This window comes from Salvelinus fontinalis, chromosome 39 (genome assembly GCF_029448725.1).
Source record: "Salvelinus fontinalis isolate EN_2023a chromosome 39, ASM2944872v1, whole genome shotgun sequence".
NCBI lineage: Eukaryota > Metazoa > Chordata > Actinopteri > Salmoniformes > Salmonidae > Salvelinus > Salvelinus fontinalis.
This window is the reverse complement of record NC_074703.1, coordinates 21,950,961-21,969,518: the sequence shown is the minus strand read 5'-3', so window position 1 is coordinate 21,969,518 and position 18,558 is coordinate 21,950,961. Positions and strand designations below refer to the sequence as shown.

The window sequence follows — 18,558 nt, the reverse complement described above, 5'->3', positions numbered from 1 at the left end:
TGATCTAGCAATATTCAGGGCACATGCTGTGAACCACTAGAAGTCGCGTTATCCACGCTGACTACTAGGCACAGTTCCAGTTCGGGTTGATGATTGGCTGAAAAGGGCTGTCTTACGCCCGTGTGAGACGCTTCTCTATCCCACCATGCAGCGGGTGATGTTCAAGGAAAGATGGCGGAAGGAGGAGCGGCTGATCTGGATACCCAGAGAGGAGAAGTCGCAGCACTGCTGAAAACACAGCTACGAAAGGGAGATACTTGGTAAGAGTTTGCTGATAACTTTTTAAAGGTCTTAGGAAGGTGCTGGCTGACCTTATCGTGGCTGTCAAAGTGCTAAAGCAGCGGAGAGCGGGTGTGACAGGCCGTGTTGACAGTTACCTTGCCAGTTAACGTTAGCTATCAAGTCAGTCAGCTTCTGTCAGCTAAAGCTAGCCAGCGGGTTCGCTACATTCCACAGTTTCTAGTGACCAAGTTATTTGCCAACATGGCATTGTCTAGACACATAGGTACGTTACCAACGTAGCTAACTTAGTAAAATACATTTATTTTCCCAATGATTTCAGTTTCATGATCTTGCGATTCAAAGCTGGCTAGCTTGATTTCAAGTTTTTGCCCGTGACGTGAGCTCATCTGGCAAGTCAGGGAGGAGTCATGAAAAGCAACTGTCAAAATTACTTGGCTTACAAACTAACACACAAACGTGCCAGTATCAAACAGTTAGCTGCTGACAATTGATGTTTAGTGACAATCACGTGTCCCAACTAGCTAACTTTTGTCTAGCTCACACTGTTGGCAAGCATCTGTTTTATGGTATTTGTAACATTCTTTACATTGTTTAACGTTACTCCAAATGAATGTCAATTTAAGTTTTTTTAATCTAATAACAGATCAGCTGCTGGTCATTCTGAAATGTCCGCTTTGTCTCGAGTTCTCTCTAATTAACAAAGATCAACTGAATGAGAAACACAGAAACTTTTGTAACTGTCTTTCTCTCAGCTGCGCTGGTGAGTGGGTACCATGCCTGTACTTTGGAGCTACACACTTTATTATTATTATTTTTTTTTTAAACTTATCAGATACCATCTGCTACCCCAAACTCAGATCTAGTCTAGCATGATCTCAAATCTAAATAATCAGTTCTCTTTCTACATAGGTACCTGGTGGATAGCCACTGGTTCAAACAGTGGAAGAAATATGTGGGCTTTGACAGCTGGGACAAATATCAGATGGGAGACCAGAATGTCTACCCTGGACCAGTGGACAACTCGGGGCTCCTTACAAGTGGTAAGATGCACCACACTCAGGCAATAAATATTGCTTCAAGGAGGTCTATCTCTGGAGAGAATAGTGGAAATGGTGACTTCATAACATGCTCCTTTACTCATCCCCAGTGTGTCCAGATGAACACACCACTGTTTTGCGCAGTACAGGATGTTTAGAGTGAACAACATGATGTATCTTACCTAATATATCAAACTAAATGCTGTTATACATGCAATTTCTATAAGCTAAGTATGACAGAAAAAGTAGGTCTATAATATACTCTAAACATCAATGAAAATGGTCAAGGGTAGCCTTACTCTGGTCTATAGAAGGCTATCTGTTGCTTGGTTTTATTGTATGAGAAACTGCCATTATGAGTAGGCTACCACCATCGAAGCTGTCCCAATTGAACAACCCCATTATAACCCTAGCCATACATTGTCCTAAAATGTTTCCCTTTAGTAAACCCACTTTCGCCACAACCTGAGTCATATTCATTATGACAAACAGACAAACAAAAATTAATGTTTGTTATTGGCCAGGTTCCTTCCGTGTCAGTCCATTTTCTATTGTTTGTTGCCTAATGAACATGACCCGGTTCTCTCGCTCTCTCGAGTAGATGGGGATGTTCTGGCCATCAAGGAGCACCTCATTGATGAGCTGGACTACATCCTGATCCCAACAGAAGGCTGGAATAAGCTAGTGAGCTGGTATCCACTGATGGAGGGACAAGAGCCTATCTCACGCAAGGTAAGGATGGGTGATGTTATTAGTGGCTAATTATGGCTGGTGTGGTCCAATATCATTGTTTTTAAATGGTCAAATAAATCAAATGTAGACCTATTGTATGGGTATAAGAGCTGATTGGGTACAGTGTACGTAGCACTAGTGCCTCAGCAGTAGTCAGATGAAAGAGAAGATCAGTCAGAGCACAAGGCTCAGGTACTTTATGTGAAGTGGTGAATAGTATGAGATTAGATAATATGGTCAGTACACAATTACATTTCAATGGTTGCCGTTTGGCCTGTTTGTTGATAACCTACTTGTAGCTGAAGAGGTTATTGTGGTGTGAGGAGTAATTGAGAAGTTTCCATTTGATTCAATCTCGGCTGTGCTCTATAGGGTTGGATTGATCAATTTACTTCAACACAGGTCAGATTGGGATGATTGTGAAAAAGGAGACCAGGATAACTTTGATTTCTAGATCGATATTAAGTCCCTCCCAGCTAGTAACTGAATCTCAAGCATAAGTTATCTCAATGTTTAGCCTATGTCTCTCTCGCCGTCTTCTTCAAGAGAAAAGCAGCTGGACTGTTTTTGATACAATTTAGCTACCGGTATTCCAAATATGCTAGCTATTATTTGTAATACATGGACCGACACTAACGTTCTGTAAAAGGACTTGATTGGTTTTTAAACATAAAGTGGTCCCGAGTACAGAGGCTTACTGATTCAATGTTGTCTTCAGAAGATAAGATTTTCTAAAGTGGAAGTAGGCTACATTGATATTATTTAGTTGCTTTTTTATTCAGTGTGCTTTTGGTTTAACTCTGACAACTAACTACAGTATAAGCCAGTAACTTACATACGGATTGTGTTCCTGGAAACTTCAAAGGGGTTATGATAGCCGTTAGAAATAACCCTACGTTAACTGCCAGCCGGGCCTACTGTACTTCCGTGAGCCCAGACATGGCTTTCTGCCTTTTCAAATCTAGCCAGTCATGGCATCATGGCTGCTGCAGTGCTTAATTTTTCTCCCCCCTTCGATCCTCCCCTTTTTGCCATGTATGTTGCGGGGGGTATCAAGTGGCCCTGGCCGTTTCTATTTTCAGAGATTGCTCTGGATGACTGGAACACCGCAACATGGAGCGAGCTACGAGACACAACATGCAGGAGGTTTTCTTTCTTTCTCGCTTTTGGGGGTTTCTTTTCCTGTGTTAGACTGTTGGAATTGATTTTCCGGGTTCTCCTATTGCGGTTCCACTCAGGTTCTCTACGTTGAAGCTATCATCTGGGGAGTGATTCTAGAGTGTCCTTGTTTTTCCAAATAGCGGAATGCTGCCTGAGGTCAAACAGAGAGAGCGGCAGAGGCTTTTTAAGAGCGAAGGAAGAGCGAACAAGGGAGAGAGCCTAAGCAAAGGGCGGGGTGGATCGGGGTTGGTTCTTAGCATAGCTGTTTTCGAAATTGGCTGTTCTGTCAGTTTCTTACTGTGAGACTTAACTTGCCTTTTATCTCTGCGTTGTGTGGGACACATGGCTGGGCATTCATTTTATAAGGAGGGCCGTGGGTGATGTCTGGTGGGTGAATCTGACCCATGCCTACAGCTGATCTCATTGCCTGGGGTTAGGGCGGGTCTGTCTCCTACGGTGTGGGGCCAGCCACCAGCGGAGGGGCTGTGTGAAATGAATAGGAATGGACCCTTTAGCTGTGTCTACGCTCTGGGGCTATATTAAGAGTCTCCGTGACACGCTCCTATCAACGGAGTTAGAAAGTGTAGCCTATAGTTTATACACTTACAATGTTTTCAGTGTATAGATAGTCCTGTTAACTGGGAAGCCAAATTCTTAATTTGTTTCTGTTTCTACTGCCATATGCGGTGTTCTTTATTTCTTGTTTCCTTGGTGAAGTTGGTGATTGCTTCTCTGTTCAATGTTGAAGAGTTTTAGCAAGTTCCAACTTGTACTCAATCAGCAATGCAAATCTTGCCCATATTGGAGCAATGTCATAAGTTTAATTAGCAAAAAATATTTTTGTTTCTTTCATATGCCGTCATGTACAACAAATGATTAGAACAAAATTCACAATGTAATGAGTTTAATTGCCAAAATTGTAACCGAGTGATAACTATTTTCTTCTCATGCCATCTGTCATGTAAGAGAACTTTAACATTCAAGTGTTTAATTTGAAAAACAAACATTTGTTAATGAGGTTTTTTCTTTTGCCGTCTGTCATGATGTAAAACACACTCTTGACATATTTCGACAGGTGGTAGAACAGGGTATGTTTGTGAAGCACTGCAAGGTGGAGGTGTACCTCACAGAACTGAAGCTGTGTGAAGACCGCGACATGGACAACGTGGTCACCAGACGCTTCAGCAAAGCAGACACCATAGGTAGGCAGACAGTTATTCTCCCTAACAGAATGAATTGAGCAGATAGTATCTTTATTTAGAAGAAACTCTAGTGTCTTTTCCTCATGGATTATTTCCACCTGTTTTCTACCCTGTTTTTCTTTTCTTTTACCTTTTTATTTAACTAGCCAAGTCAGTTAAGAACAAATTCTTATTTACAATGACGGCCAAACCCGGATGACGCTGGGCCAATTGTGCGCCGCCCTGTGGGACTCCCAATCACGGCCAGTAATGAAACATCCTGGAATCGAACCACGGACTGTAGTGATGCCTCAAGCACTGAAATGCAGTGCCTTAGACCGCTGCGCCACTCAAGAGCCCCTGCCATTATAATATAATAGTTTTATCTATAATTTAACACTTTTATCTACAGTGACTTATAGTCATGCGTGCACGTATGGGTAGTCCTGGGAATCAAACGCATGCTTTACCAAGCGCGATACTCTACCAACTGAGCCATAGAGTACCATTATATTGGTGTAACCCTAGTAAGCATTGGTATGACCATTATTTTCATTGTACAGTTAACCTGACAAATGTAGCAACTGGCCACTTTTCTCACCCAGAGAATGAATGAATCGACCATTCCCATCCATTAGCACCAGTCATAGTGATTGCACAGAGAATGAATAAGTAATATATTTGTTTTAAAATGCAGAGAAGCTCTCCTTTTTCCTTTTTGTGCATCAATTCCACTCATTTTCTTCCTGATAAGAGGATTCTATATTTATATCCTGACATGTTCTGTAGTTCTTCATTTGACTTGTTGGTTGGTATACTTTGGTTCCCGTGACCCATTGCTCTAAGTTATTTCACTGATAATACAAAACGTCTTTTAAGTTTATGAAAATCGAATGCATTGCCAGCCTTTTAATGGTCAATTTAACCAGTGAAATCACAGGGGAAGGTCACTGATATCTCTGTTTTGTTTGTCGACCTCTTATGAACACTGACTTTGCTTTTGACTACTGCAAAATTATGCGCTCCCAAAATAACTGCCAAAACTCTGCTCCCTAAAGCGCACACAAGTAATCAGCAATTGCATGGGCAGGGAGTGTTACTATAAAGTAATGAATTAATCTGCTGCCAATTTATCAGAGCATGGGCGATTTATACAACCAATTATTCTCTGCCCTAAGTATGCAGGTGCATGTGTGTAATTTTTTCATTTTGTCACCTACACCGAGTGTACAAAACATTAGGAACACCTACTCTTTCCATGACAGACTGACCAGGTGAATCCAGATGAAAGCTATGATCCTTTATTGATGTTAAATCCACTTCAATTCGTGTAGATGAAGGGGAGCAGACCGGTTACAGAAGGATTTTTAAGCTTCGAGACATTTGGGACATGGATTGTTTGTGTGCCATTCAGAGGGTGAATGGGCAAGACAAAAGATATGTGCCTTTGAACGGGCTATGGTAGTAGGTGCCAGGTGCACCGGTTTGTGTCAAGAACTGCAATGCTGCTTTGGTTTTTCACGCTCAACAGTTTCCTATGTGTATCAAGAATGGTCCACCACCCAAAGGACATCCAGCCAACCTGACACAACTGTGGGAAGCATTGGACTCTACATGTGCCAGCATCCCTGTAGAACGCTTTCGACACCTTGTAGAGTCCATGCCCTGACAAATTGAGTGTGTTCTGAGGGCAAAAAGAGGATGCAACTCAATATTACGAAGGTCTTCCTTATGTTTTGTATACTCAATGTGTGTTGCTTACTTGTTACCTTTGTTCTATAACCTCCTGTGATGCAGACACCATTGAGAAGGAGATGCGTAAACTGTTCAGTATCCCAGACGAGAAAGAGACCAGGTTGTGGAACAAGTACATGAGCAACACGTTCGAGCCTCTGAACAAACCGGACAGCACTATACAGGACGCAGGACTCTACCAAGGACAGGTATGAAATAACCCTTGGATACCAGGCTATTTGTACATTGTCTCTACTTCCTGTCCTGTCATCGCATCAGTTATATAGGATCTAGATTATTCCACACCATGCAAACCGACAAGGAAATTCTCTATCCTCTTGTTACTCGGAATGGCGCCGGAGGGGATGGCTGCCGTTTCACAGGCTCCTAACCAATTGTGCTATTTTGTGTTTTTTTGCATTGTTTGTAACTTATTTTTTACATAATGTTAATGCTACTGTCTCTTATGACCCGAAAATAGCTTCTAGATATCAGAACAGCGAATACTCACCTCGAACTGGACAAAGATTTTTTTCTTTAATGAGGATATCATTTTTCTCTCAGACAAGGCCGAAATCCCTGTCATTCGCCTGAAGAAAAGGAAATACACGTGGAGGAGATCAAGGGTGCCTTGTGAAAACTAATCGGCGAGTAGGTAACCTGCCTCTACCATCCGTTCTATTATCCATCACTGTAGAATAAACTGGATATGTTCCGTTCGAGACTATCCTACCAACAGGACATTAAAAACAAATATCTTATGTTTAACCGAGACGTGGCTGAACGATGACACAGATAATATACAATTGGCAGGGTTTTCTGTGCATTGGCAGGACAGAACAGCTTGCAAGCAAAAACTAAAGCAAGAAGTACCAGTGACTCGCTCAATACGGAAGTGGTCAAATGACACGGATGCCACGCTTCACGACTGTTTTGCTATCACAGACTAGAATATGTTCTGGGATTCATCCAAAGGCATTGAGGAGTATACCACCTCAGTCACCAGCTTCATCAATAAGTGCATCGACTTCGTCCCGACGTCCGTACATATTCCAACCAGAAGCCATGGATTACAGGCAACATCCTCACCAAGCTAAAGGATAGGTCTGCCGAAATCAAGGAGCTGGATACTAATCCGGACGCTTAAAAGAAATCAAGCTTTGCCCTCAGATGAACCATCAAAGCGTCAATGAAGGACTAAGATTCAAACCTACTAGAACATCTGACTCTTGTCGGATGTGGCGGGGCTTGAAAACTATTACGGACTACAAAGTGAAACCCAAACGCGAGCTGCCCAGTCACGCAAGCCTACCAGACAGGATAAATGACATTTTATGCTCGCTTCAGGCAATCAACACTGAAGCATGCTTCAAGCAGAGCACCATAGTCCCTGTGCCCAACAAAGCTAAATGAGTACTGCCCTGTAGCACTCATGTCGGTAGCCATGAAGTGCTTTGAAAGGCTGGTCATGGCTCACATCAACACCATTATCCCGAAACCCTAGACCCACTCCAATTTGCATACCGCCCCAACAGATCCACAGATGACGCCGTTTCGATGGCACTCCACACTTCCCTTTCCCACCTGGACAAAAGGAACACCTATGTGAGAATGCTATTCATTGACTACAGCTTGGCGTTCAACACCATAGTGCCCATGAAGCTCATCACTAAATTAAGGACATTGGGACTAAACACCTTCCTCTGCAACTGGATCCCAGACTTCCTGACGGGCCGCCCCCAGGTGGTAAGGGTAGGAAACAACACATCTGCCACGCTGATCCTCAACACGGGGTCCCTCAGGGATGTGTGCTTTGTTCCTTCATGTACTCCCTGTTTACCCACAACTGCCTGGCCAAGCACGACTCCAACACCATCATTACGTTTGCTGACGACACAACAGTGGTAGGCCTGATCAACGACAACAATGAGACAGCCTATATAAGCGTCTGGATTAGTGTCCTACTCCTTGAAAGCGGCAGTTCTAGCCTTTAGCTCAATGCAGTTGTTGCTTGTAATCCATAGCTTCTGGTTGGGATATGTACGTACGGTCACTGGGGACAACGTCTTCGATGCACTGATTGATGAAGCCGGTGACTGAGGTGGTATACTCCTCAATGCCATTGGATGAATCCCGGAACATATTCCAGTCTGTGCTAGCAAAACAGTCCAGTAGCATAGACACCACTTTCGTATTGAGCGAGTCACTGGTACTTCCTGCTTTAGTTTTTGCTTGTAAGCAGGAATCAGAAGGTATTATGGTCAGATTTGCCAAATAGATGGTGGTGGAGTGCTTTGTATGCATCTGTTTGTGGATTAAAGGTGGTCTGCATGAGCATTTTCTTGTTTGCTTATGGCCTTATAGAGTTGTTTGAGTGCGGTCTTTAACCATTGGTTTATGGTGGTAAATAGACGTCTAGGAATAATATAGTTGAGATCTCTCTTGATAGATGGTGTTGTCTACAGCATATCATAGGGTACTCTACCACAGGCGAGCAATACCTTGAGATTTCTTTATATTGGACATCGCACACTAGCTGTTTTTGAAAAATGGACACACACCCCCACCCCTCGTCTTATCAGACGTAGCTTCTCTGTTCTGCTGGATCATGGAAAATCCCACCAGCTCTATTGTCCGTGTCGCCGTTCAGTCACGACTCGGTGAAACATAAGATATGACAGTTTTTAATGTCCCGTTGGTAGGATAATCTAAATTCTAGGTCATACATTTTATTTTCCAATGGTCGCACGTTAGCCAAAAGAACGGGTGGGAGTTTACTTGCCCGCCTACAAATTCTCATAAGGCAGCCCGACTTCTCTTTTTCTCCGGCTTCACGCAAATTATGGGGATTTGGGATTGTTCCCGGGAAAGCAGTATATCCTTCTCGTCAGACACATTAAAGGAAAAAGGTTTTCCAGTTCGAGGTGAGTAATCGCTGTTCTGATGTCAACTTATTTTCGGTCATAAGAGACAGTCGCTGCCACAATACGTACAAAATAAGTTAAACAACGCAAGAAAACTAACAAAATAGCACAGTTGGTTACAAGTATGTAAAACGTCAGCAATCCTCTTCGGTGACATCTTAACACCGTGTACCTGTGTAATGATTATGCTGTTTAATCAGCTTCTTGATATGCCACACCTGTCAGTTGGTGGATTATCTTAGCAAAGGAGAAATGCTCACTAACAGGGATGTAAACAAACTTGTGCACAAAATTTGGGAGAAATACACTTTTTGTATGTTGTATGGAACATTTCTGGGATCTTTTTTTTCAGCTCATGAAACATGGGACCAACGCTTCACATGATGCGTTATTGTTTTAGTTCAGTGTAGTATCCACTGTAATTATAATAATGTACCTAAAGTTGAAGTTGGAAGTTTACATGCACCTTAGCCAAATACAATTAACTCAGTTTTTCACAATTCTTGACATTTAATCCTAGTAAATATTCCCCATTTTATGTCCGTTTGGATCACCGCTTTATTTTAAGAATGTGAAATGTCAGAATAATAGTAGAGAGAATAATTTATTTCATCACATTCCCAGTGGGTCAGAAGTTTACATACACTTAATTAGTATTTGGTAGCATTGCCTTTACATTGTTTAACCTGGGTCAAACGCTTCAGGTAGCCTTCCACAAGCTTCCCACAATAAATTGGGTGAATTTTGGCCCATTCCTCCTGACAGAGCTGGTGTAACTGAGTCAGGTTTGTAGGCCTCCTTGCTCGCACATGCCTTTTTCAGTTCTGGCCACAAGTTTTCTATAGGATTGAGGTCAGGGCTTTGTGATGGCCACTCCAATACCTTGACTTTGTTGTCCTTAAGCCATTTTGCCACAACTTTAGAAGTATGCTTGGGGTCATTGTCCATTTGAAAGACCAATTTGCGACCAAGCTTTAACTACCTGACTGATGTCTTGAGATTTTGCTTCAAAATATCCACAGAATTTTCCTGTCTCATGATGCCATCTATTTTGTGAAGAGCACCAGTCCCTCCTGCAGCAAAGCACCCCCTCAACATGATGCTGCCACCCCCGTGCTTCAAGGTTGGGATTGTGTTCTTCGGCTCGCAAGCATCCCCCTTTTTTTCCTCCAAACACAACAATGGTCATTATGGCCAAAAGGTTATATTTTTATTTAATCAAACCTGAGGACATTTCCCCAAAAAGTACGATCTTGTCCCCATGTGCAGTTGCAAACCATAGTCTGGCGGTTTTGGAGCAGTGGAATCTTCCTTGCTGAGCGGCTTTTCAGGTTATGTCGATATAGGACTTTTTACTGTGGCTATAGATACTTTTGTACCTGTTTCCTCCAGCATCTTCACAAGGTCCTTTGCTGTTGTTCTGCGATTTGATTTTCACTTGTCGCATCAAAGTATGTTCTTCTCTAGGAGACAGAACGCGTCTCCTTCCTGCGTGGTCCCATGGTGTTTATACTTGAGTACTATTGTTTGTACAGATGAACGTGGTATCTTCAGGCGTTTGGAAATTGCTCCCAAGGATGAACCAGACTTTTTTTTTCTGAGTTCTTGGCTGATTTCTTTTGATTTTCTCATGATGCCAAGAAAAGAGGCACTGAGTTTGAAGGTAGGCCTTGAAATACATCCACAGGTATACCTCAAATGATGTCAATTAGTCTTTCTGAGGCTTCTAAAGCCATGACATAATTTTCTGGCATTTTCCAAGCTGTTTAAAGGCACAGTCAACTTAGTGTATCTAAACTTCTGACCCACTGGAATTGTGATACAGTGAAATAATCTGTCTGTAAACAATTGTTGGAAAAATTACTTGTCATGCACAAAATGGATGTCCTAATCGACTTGCCAAAACTATAGTTAACAAGAAATGTGTGGAGTGGTTGAAAAACAAGTTTTAATGACTCCAACCTAAGTGTATCTTAACGTCTGACTTCAACTGTAGATATAGCCCAACACGTCTTATTATACACATCTTAAGTGTCTGGCTCCAAAGAACAGCGAAGCTGCAAGTGTCCTTTACCAGAAGTAGCCTAGGCCTAAACATCCATTTACAAGCAGGGATTAATCCAGACAACTGGGCAATGGGTCACTGGAGGGACGTTCCTGTCACTGTTAACAGCTGCTCTAGAGGATATACAGGAATGTGTCCCAAATGGCACGCTATTCCCTACACAGGACTCTAAATTAAAATGTCATTGGTAGTGCTAGTGCCTCCAACTTAAAGTTAAGAGTAGAACATAAAATTGATTACCTTGTCGTGTTTTTGGCTATGCCGGATTGTGATATGACATGCTATTCTATAAAATAATTTCTCTGTAATTAATATTACCTGATTAACCTTTACTTAACACCCATCCCGGATCCGGGAGCATCCTCATCAGTAAAAGCTGACTAGCATAGCCTAGCATAGCGCCACAAGTAAATAATAGCATATAAATATCATGAAATCACAAGTCCAATACAGCAAATGAAAGATAAACATCTTGTGAATCCAGCCATCATTTCCGTTTTTTAAAATGTTTTACAGCGAAAACACTGTATTTCTATTAGCTAACCACAATAGCCAAAGACTCAACCGCATATTTTCACCATGTTTCTACTGCATAGGTAGCTATAATAAAACCGACAAAATATAGATATAATTAGTCACTAACCAAGAAACAACTTCATCAGATGACAGTCTTATAACATGTTATACAATAAATTTGTTTTGTTCGAAAATGTGCATATTTGAGGTATAAATCATAGTTTTACATTGCAGCTACCATCAAAAATATCACTAAAGCAGCCAGAATATTTACAGAGAGCAACGTGAAATACCTAAATACTCATCATAAAACATTTATGAAAAATACATGTTGTACAGCAAATGAAAGATAAACATCTTGTGAATCCAGACAATATTTCCGTTTTTTTAAAGTGTTTTACAGCGAAAACACAATATAGCAATATATTAGCTTACCACAATAGCCAACCACACAACCGCATTTTTTCACCGCATAGATAGCATTCGCAAAAACCAGCAAAAGATATAAAATTAATCACTAACCTTGACCAACTTCATCAGATGACAGTCTTATAACATCAGGTTATACAATACACTTATGTTTTGTTCGAAAATGTGCATATTTAGATTTGCAAACCGTGGTTATACATTGTGAATATGTAGCATCGATTCACCAGAATGTCCGGAGCTATTTTGGACACTCACCTAATCTGACCAAAGTACTCATAAACTTTACATAAAAATACTTGTTGTATGGCAAATGAAAGATACACTGGTTCTTAATGCAACCGCCGTGTTAGATTTTTAAAAATAACTTTACCATAACAAACAGCTTGCGTTATTGCGAGACAGCACCCGCCAAAACGGCAGAGAATAGGAATAACATTTTCCACAGAAATACGAAATTACATCATAAATTGTTCTTACTTTTGTTGAGCGCCCATCAGAATCTTGTACAAGGAGTCCTAGGTCGAGGATAAATCGTTGTTTGGTTTTAGAATGTCCTTTTCTCCTGTCGAATTCGCGCCACAATGCTAGCCAATGTTGATGACGTTCCCAGTTTCTCTCGACGCAAAGAACGGATACCTCAAAGTCCCAATAAACTGATGAAACTCAGTTGAAAAAACCTACTTTATGATGTTTTTCTAATATGTATCAAATAAAAACAGAGCCCGAGATATTAGCCGTGTATACCGAACGCTTATCATAAGACAATATGGAGGTGCTTCCCGCGCCTAGGTAGAGAAAGGAAATTCTGGACACGTCATTCCAAGAGCTCTTGTTCGACCTCAGATCAAGCTAGACACCCTGCCTGTTGACATCTAGTGGAAGGCTTATGAAGTGCATGCATATCGATTAAATATTAGGCAGTTGAATAGGCAGGCCCTGAAACAGAGCCTCGTTTTCAGATTTTTCACTTCCTGTCTGGAAGTTTGCTGCAAAATGAGTTCTGTTTTACTCACAGATATAATTCAAACAGTTTTAGAAACTTGAGTGTTTTCTATCCAATAGTAATAATAATATCCATATTGTACCATCTAGAATAGAGTACGAGGCAGTTTAATTTGGGCACGATATTTTCCAAAGTGAAAACAGCGCCCCCCTATTGTCAAGTTGCTAATCAGGTAAATGTAATTAACTAGAAAGTCGGGGCACCACGAAATAATGTCTATAGAGCTGTTATCTTCCGAATAAACTCTTAAAGACCTAGTAATCTTTTACAGCAGTAGCAGTCAATATTTAATCGGCACTTTATTCAATCTCATATGAAAGTAGTAAATTCTTGGTTATCTTCACGAACCCTGGCTAACAAGTTGAATCGGCAATACAAAATTTGATTTAATCATTTATTTACTAAATACCTAAATAATCACAGAGTATTACGTCTACACAGAATGGACATACATACATACATACATACAGAATGGACATACATACAAATTATGTCATTAAGGAAAATGCCCCTAGCGGATGAAACAGATATGACGGCTGGTTACACTAAGAAAAGGGGGTTGGGTTTTGAATGAAAGAGCAGGAAGACTGAGTAACAAGGGATGCTATCGTAAATACAGAATCTTATGCATTCTAAATAACTGCCCATTTGGAAAAAGGAAAATGCAATACATATTTACTCTGAGCTGCGCTTCAATAGGTTGGTCGTAGATGGATGGCCAGGTTGCCCAGCAGGGATCTCTTGTCCTTTGAAGAACGTCTGTTTGTAAACTGCATACGTTGTAGTATCGTTGTGTGTTAGACTGGATACATCATCCGTCCTTTCATAGCCCACGTTTACAGCGGCTGCTGCTAACTCAACGGCTAGGAGGTATCACTTCTGGAGTGAAGAGTTCAAAGTTCATACCAAGTTGCCATACTTTTAAGCTCGTGCTATATTCTGGGTGGTATAGTTGAAGTTCATCCTTTCTGCGTGTCGATCGTCGCCTTCACATTGAACACGGTGCTAATTTCGTTAGGTTATTATCTGAGCCCTTTTAACATAGGACCGTCGTCCTCACGTCCTCGGTATAGAAAGTAGAATTTTCGCCAACGGGTTTATATAGTGGTGAAAGAAAAGCGTGTTTCATAGTTTTCAACCAAAGTCTGTTCACTTAGGCGGGGCCTCTGAGTGAGCAGAGTTTCCCTATGACAAACCGTTCTCTCATTTTAAGAAGCTAAAATTACATTTAATCTTTTCACAAATAGTTTCATATTTAAACATTTAAATTGCATAACAATTCCATGTGAATCTGATAACTAGATAGTCGACTTTCCAAGATACAGTTTGTCATCCTGTCATTAGTAGTAATGTCTCAGACAACAACTGATCTGAGATCATATTCATTAAGTACCAACGCATATTTTCAACTGGTTGCATTACCGAAATATGGTTCTGTTTCCCACCTTTCGATGTTACCAGATTCTATGTTACAAAGGCTTTACGAGAGTCAACTCTATAGAGTAGAGAGAGAAAAGGGGAAAGGTATTTATGGGGGTCATAAACCTCCCCCAACAGGCCAACGTCATGACAACCTACTTTTGAAGCATACGCTGTGCTCTAACTAATATTTAACCGTGTAAAGACATTGGTTTTTAAAAGCTAGAATGTTGATACAAAAACCTGCCATTGAAATTATGAAGTCATTTTTGCAATATTAGGTTTCTACATTGTGTAAAAGCTCTACCTATTGACGGGGTATAAACTCTTACCCTACGAGGTATGGAGCCTGATGGTTTTCTGTTCTACCTGATAATTAATTGCACCCACCTGGTGACCAGATCTAAATCGGTGTCTAATTAAAGAGGAACAATGAAAAATTGCAGTCAAACTGGCATCGAGGTTGAGTTTGAAGGACCTATTGAGATGAGTTATATCAAATTTTAAGAGCCTCAAGTTTGAGTGGGGACATGCATGAAATCAGTCATTCATTAAATGCTATGATAATTTATCTTCTAATGAAGCTATCCCTTTTCCTGTATTTTCTGTGCCCCCAAGTGTTTAGATATACTAGTAAAGTAACAAGGTTGTTAGCTAGCTAACGTGACTGAACAAGGTGTAAACAAATGTAAGTGGATTTTGAACGATCCACAACATGGTTTATGAATATTACCAAAAACCAACTTAATGAAGAAAAAATTGGGGGGAAAATCTACCAGCCAATACATTTGGCATAGCACCAAAAAACTATCGGCCTTGTTTTTCCAGGTTTTGGATTTCCCATTTTATATTTTTTTTCAGGTTTTCGTTCTCAAAATCACACTTAATAGAACATCTAATTTAGTTTGTTTTCTAAGTCCACAACAATGCTTAAATCACATCTTTTGATGTCTGGGAAAGAAAGTAAAACATTTTGATGTGTAGTTGCCCTTTAATTTCAGTTGTGCATGTCAAGAGACTGGTGTTCGGCGCGCGGTGTTTCAGCATGGCGATAGCAGAGTTTACGAAACAAAAGACCACCCGATGGATACAAATCATATTGATATCATCATTTTGCCAGGTATACTTTGTAGTTTAATATTTAATTTGGAAAGTTTTATGGGAAAGCCTTCATAAATGACTGTTTCGGCATCGCTAACTGGCAACACAAAGTGGTAGGCCCATGCAGTTATGTCTTGAGAAAGTTGCAAGAAATACATATCACTGATACATTCTTTAGACATGCTCCGGAACTTTGGCGACTACTAAGGCTTTCTTAAACCTCCCACTTTGGGCCGAATGTGTCAATGTGCATATATGCATAATCTATCAGCAGAATTGCTGTCTTTGCTCAATTAGTCACGAGGTAATAATCTGTCGTTCTGACCCTGAGCAAGGCAGTTAACCCACTGTTCCTCGGGCACCAGAGACGTGGATGTCGATTAAGGCTTTCCCTTTCTTAGTTTGAAAGCAACTGTTTCTCTGGAATCTGTGCTGTGCCAATTAAATTCCCCCCCCCCCCCCCCCTACATTTTCCACCACGTGGGCCAGCCCCCTAGCAATTTCAGTTCAACCAATGAGCTTCAGACCCCTGGAATATGAGTGACCACTAGCAGTTATCTTTTACATTTTTTTACATTTTATTTTTGGGGGTGTCATAGAAAAATATCTCGGAGCATATTTGACCGAAATGGTCACACTTTAGAGCCCTGAGTGCCATACCATTTGACCAGAGCCCTTTGGGGCCTGGTCAAAAGTAGTGCACTAAATATGGAATAAGGTTCCATTTTGGACACTGCCCAGGCCCCCACTTTGGCTTTTCAGTCTGCCCACAACAAAGCCAATTAAGAGGCAAAGGTATACTTGGGGATATGATTCATCTCCCTTTTCCCCTGTATTAAGAGATTGGGAAATTACTACTCTTAACTAGATGCAGTAAACCGATTTGAGATATACAGAAGTACAAGTAGATTCATTAAACAGATTGTGCAGCAGCTCTGCATTTCCAATCGATTTCACATAGAAATCCATGTTGCATGCAATATTCTGAAACGCCACTCAGCCTTGTTTTGTCTGTTTTTACATTGTACTCTGTCTCTATTCCTCTCTACCCTTCCGACTGCTTCCCACACACTAGAGGTCTTCACGGATCCACCTGTACCCGAATACCCGAGACCCTATCCGGGACCCAAGCTAGATAATGTTACGGGTCTAGGTCGGGTCTGATAAGAGTGTCACGGGTCTCGGGCATGTGTAATTTTAACCGACTTGTCTGGAAGGGACTGTACAGTTGGAAACGTGACTGCTGCAGAAGGGAGAGCAAGAGACATTTCATAATTTATGCTGCTACACTTGAGTTTCACGAGAGTGGAGCTTGTAGCTTGTTGTTGGCCAATCATAAGTCATGAAAGTGGCAATAGACTAGTCATAGAACCTCAGTGTGTGACAGTAGATCGGATGTTTTTTTTATTTGTCCCCCCATTTTTTTACATTTAACCTTAATTTAACTAGGCAAGTCAGTTAACTCTTATTTACAATGACTACCAAACCCGGACGATGCTGGGATAATTGTGCACCGCCCTATGGGACTCCCAATCATGGCCGATTGTGATACTGCCTGGATTCGAACCAGGGTGTCTGTAGTGACGCCTCAAGCACTGAGATGCAGCACTAAGATTCTGAATTGAGTTATTTGTAACTGCTAGAGTGGCCGATCTCTGCCTCCTCTCACACTTTTTCAGCTCTGCTAATGAAGTAGCTTGAAAAATGACTTTACTGCTGCTTCCCTCACTCGGACCGGGTCTGGATCCGACCAGGTCTATACGGAATGGTTCTAGTTGTCCTCGGGTCCGTTCGGAACGGGTCTCTCTCTTAAAAAAATATATATTTTTCCGTATCGGGTGGGAAAGGAAAGCCCCAGGTCCATTTCGTAATGGGTCCAAGACCTCTACCACACACACCAAGCCTCGCCCCCTGTCACTCAAGCAGCACAGTTCCTCCTCGCTGGTAGATTCACAATAAGTTTGCATGCTGTTCTATTAGGTCAAATGCAGTCAACAGATTGTTCCAAACAAGAGCAATGTTGCTTTCCACCTTGCTTCTTGACATAAAATCATTATATTTCTATGATTCCAACAGTTAACAAAAAAAATACATTCTCCCAAGTCTTTGATCTTTATCGGAAGTAAAATCGCAATATTTGGTAAAACAGCTTTCAGATTGTTTTGCCGATATCATGTATCCCTACTGTAAGTAGAGGAAATTGTAAAACAGATTTGGAAATACTACAAGACGAGTGTTGCCATAGTACTACATTTATGGCACAGTAGGCCAATCTGACGAAGAAAGTTTGTGGACATAGTGGCGTTTGTATTATGTTTCCATATTTATATGTGTATTATGTTTCTATTTCTGATATCCATGCAGGTCCTGGTAATAGAGCAGAAGAATGAGGATGGATCGTGGCCTAGAGGTTCCTCTGCACCTAAGTGAGTGTGTCTGGCTGGGTCCATGACCTTAGTTTATGGGAGTGATTAGCTGGACTTCCAATTAGGAATTACTCTCACTTGGCATGGGGATTGAAATACATTGGTTCTTCTGAGGCTGAGCTTTCTCTATGCTAGTCTATTCTGCCAAGTTTGTTTTATACGTTCAATGTAGACATTTATGTTCAACCCAGCAGGCCCTTATGATTATTTTTGCTACTATTTTCCTACAGTCTTTCGTCTTTGAATTTCAACTCCCTATCATATATCTGCTTCTATCTTATTTGCTTGGCTTTAGTTGCTCACATATCTCTTATCGTTTAACTCAGGGGTTTTCAAACTCTTCTTGCCCAGGGACCCTCGCCCAGGCAAACCGGCGACATAGGTACTCCCATAATACGTTATGTCTTGTCTCATCAGGTGAATGATAACGGCAGGGAGAAGTAATCAACTTTTTAAAATGAATAGGTTTGGTTAACAGTTTCATTATTTTGACCTCCCCACAGTTCATTGGAAGGGTAAGCTCTAACACAGTCTAACTAGAAAGGTGTCTTGGTGGTGTAGAGAAAGTGTTGCTGTTCCAGAGCACA

At 41.2% G+C, this 18,558-nt stretch overlaps 1 protein-coding gene across 5 annotated transcripts in view; it reads left to right on the top strand.

Annotated features, from left to right (window-relative positions):
- Nucleotides 1-138: 138 nt before the first annotated feature.
- LOC129838499 (ubiquitin carboxyl-terminal hydrolase 15-like) overlaps nucleotides 139-18,558 on the top strand; it is a 65,161-nt gene continuing 46,741 nt past the window's right edge. For 2 of the 5 annotated variants that reach the window (XM_055905495.1, XM_055905493.1), the window contains exons 1-6: nucleotides 140-260; nucleotides 1,153-1,283; nucleotides 1,882-2,012; nucleotides 4,249-4,375; nucleotides 6,152-6,297; nucleotides 17,910-17,971. In XM_055905495.1, coding sequence (XP_055761470.1) covers nucleotides 172-260; nucleotides 1,153-1,283; nucleotides 1,882-2,012; nucleotides 4,249-4,375; nucleotides 6,152-6,297; nucleotides 17,910-17,971 — 686 coding nt within the window. In that variant the 5' untranslated portion in view covers nucleotides 140-171. Of the gene's footprint in view, nucleotides 261-1,152; nucleotides 1,284-1,881; nucleotides 2,013-4,248; nucleotides 4,376-6,151; nucleotides 6,298-17,897; nucleotides 17,972-18,558 lie in introns of all 5 variants that reach the window. The other 3 variants (XM_055905494.1, XM_055905492.1, XM_055905496.1) reach the window with 2 other exon arrangements.